This window comes from Nannobrachium achirus (genome assembly GCF_963921795.1).
Source record: "Nannobrachium achirus genome assembly, chromosome: 10".
Classification (NCBI taxonomy): domain Eukaryota; kingdom Metazoa; phylum Chordata; class Actinopteri; order Myctophiformes; family Myctophidae; genus Nannobrachium; species Nannobrachium achirus.
This window is the reverse complement of record NC_137819.1, coordinates 46,399,642-46,402,374: the sequence shown is the minus strand read 5'-3', so window position 1 is coordinate 46,402,374 and position 2,733 is coordinate 46,399,642. Positions and strand designations below refer to the sequence as shown.

General features: G+C 48.1%; 1 protein-coding gene across 1 annotated transcript; it reads right to left on the bottom strand.

The window, feature by feature from the left end:
* Window positions 1-200: 200 nt before the first annotated feature.
* On the bottom strand, window positions 201-2,091 carry hoxa11a (homeobox A11a; the record flags this gene model as incomplete). Its single annotated transcript, XM_080735149.1, is given in 5 exon segments — window positions 201-433; window positions 1,267-1,954; window positions 1,956-2,014; window positions 2,017-2,061; window positions 2,064-2,091. Coding segments are annotated over 5 exon segments (1,053 nt in total).
* Window positions 2,092-2,733: the final 642 nt, after the last annotated feature.

Genomic DNA, 2,733 nt, shown 5'->3' with positions numbered 1-2,733 from the left:
TGCTCGTCCTTTTAAATGATTCAAATCATGTTTTACAGCTGTCCTCGAACTTGAAATTAACCGTCGAGCATGTTGTTGCTGCTGTTGCGGCCATTGTTGAGGCAAAAGACACCGCCCGTCAATCAGTTCCGTCAGTCCCCACACCAGAGGATCGCAGCTGTGGCGTTTGATTCCCCCCCACCCACCCCCCATACACACCCCTACAGCAGAGGATTGGACGTGTAATATTGTAATCTGTCTCTGTTCAGTTTCTTCTCCTTCATGCGACGGTTCTGAAACCAGATCTTCACCTGACGGTCAGATAAATTCAGCATCCTGGAGAGCTGTAGACGCTTCTCCTTGTTGATGTATACACTGAAAAAGAATTCTCGTTCAAGTTCTCTGATCTGATATTTGGAATAAGGACACCGTTTCTTGCGTGTCCTCTGTCCATCTGCGGGGAGAAAAGAGAAGGGTATATACCGGTCATAGAAAATATAAACAGCTCAAATTAGCCATGGCTATGTGTTAGTCAAAGGGGTTATGCGCCAATGCATCCATATTACGCATGGACGAAAAACATCTCCATAAAGGCTTAATCAGGTTTGTCTTATTTCTATATTTTGGGAGACATGTGAAAAAAATATAATCACAATTTGAAAGCTTTACAAAGCAGTACAAACCATTGGATTGGCCTGCTATACAACACACTGTAGCATTGACCTTTTCCCAAACAAAACAAAACATCAAGCTTTCCCTCGAATACTAGTGGCCACGGCGATTGGATGATATATTATTAGGATTTTTGTTTTAAAGAAACGTTCTGTTTATGAAATCAAGAGGACATGCATAATGTACAATGCTAGAATATTATGCACACTCCATAATGGCTTTAACACAAGGGCTAGTATGTGCTAAACCCTAAACCAGAGGCACCACCCTCATTACATGCAAGCGCTCCTTTAACGCTAAGAAACCGTGAAACTAGTACATTTATGATACACGGAATTAAGACCACGGTGTATTATGATACATAGCCATAACTATAGTTTCTTTTTTCCTGCAAACATCAGGGAGCGTTAGAAAAATCACTGGCCCTGATGTCTTTCACGGCCAATTTCAATTCCAAGCACGTGATCCCGCAGTTTATAACAAAGTTTTGTTGGGGAAATCTACAGGCCCTCAATAAACCTTATACGCTTATAAAACAGCATATAAAAATTTTAACAGCAGCGCGCTAGATTGCAAACTTTCTCTCATAACCGAGGCGCTGACTTTAATACGTACTGCCGCTGCTCGATTTCTCCTCATTGTTGCCGGAAGATGACTCTGGGCTGCTGGCTTCCTCCCGGGGCTCCTTCCCCTCGGTGTCCCGGCACTGCGGCGCGCCGCTCTCCCCCTGCGCGGAGCTCGGCTGCTTGCTGGCCGCTTTGTCCCCCGTGTAGTCGTTCGTGGACGAGCTCTCCGACGTGTTCCCGTACGCCGTCTCGAAAAACTGGTCGAACGCTTGGGGCAGCACGCCGTTCCTGCCCACATTCCCGTAGAAATTGGAAGCAGCCGCGGCGGCAGCGGAGCCCGGCGCGCCCGTGTGGTGGTGGTGGTGGTGATAGGCGGCGGGGTTGTTTTTGGCGAACATGTCGCCGACTGCCGTCGCCTGCGCCGACAGGCAGTCCCTGTGCACCATGTCCTCCGCGGTGGGGTAGCACTGGGACAGATTCCCCCGGTGCGCCTGCCATTTAGCGGTCGCGTCAATGGCAGCATAGTCCCTGAACGTCACCTCCCGCACGGGCTGGACCTGCGGCAGGTTAGAGGAGTAGGAATATGTCATGGGGCGGGTGGACGGGGTCTGGGACAGGAACGAGGGCAGACCGGAGAAGTCAGCCCCCGCCGACACGTAGTAGGTGCAACTGGGTAGATACATGTTCGATCCGACGGGGACCCTCTCGTCAAAATCCATCATTCCTTCACTTACTACTATTTTCTATGTGGGGTTCGCCTCTATAGCCGCCCTGAACATGGCTCTGAAGCGCCGTGGCTCGTGCCTCTTTGAAGCAGGTTCGCGAGGCAGAAATTTTGAGACGTAAGCTGACGTGGAGGGCCATCTCCATCCATTCCAGGGAGGCGTAGGTCACGTGACCGACGGCAGAAATTGACAGATTTTCAGCTAGTGTGCGTGCAGTGTGTGCGTGCTGTGTGTGTGTGTGTGTGTGTGTGTGTGTGTGTGTGTGTGTGTGTGTGTGTGTGTGTGTGTGTGTGTGATCTTAAATGAAGTTATTCATTGAAGGTGTAGCCTAGGTGTGTGTGTGTGTGTGTGTGTGTGTGTGTGTGTGTGTGTGTGTGTGTGTGTGTGTGTGTGTGTGTGTGTGTGTGTGTGTGTGTGTGTGTGTGTGTGTGTGAGTGAATGAGTAAGAGACGTACTACTGCATGTCCTGGAGCTTGACATTGGTGGTTTATCGCTATGTAGGTCCTAAATGAATTCCTCAACATGCAGCAAGTCAGAGAAAAATATAAACGCACGGTTGTTAAAATGGATAGCCTATGACAAATCGCAATCGAAGGTTTAACTACTTTGAATGTCAGTTCCCCCTATTATGGGGTGTGCGTTTTGATAATGCATCTAATTAGTGCTTTATTTAATGTCATAGTAGCCTATTTCACGATAAACGTGGACAAAATACGCATTAGTGGCCATTTCATAAAATACACATTTTGAGCCTACAATTTGAAACTAAAGGCTCAAATGATTAGTCCGAG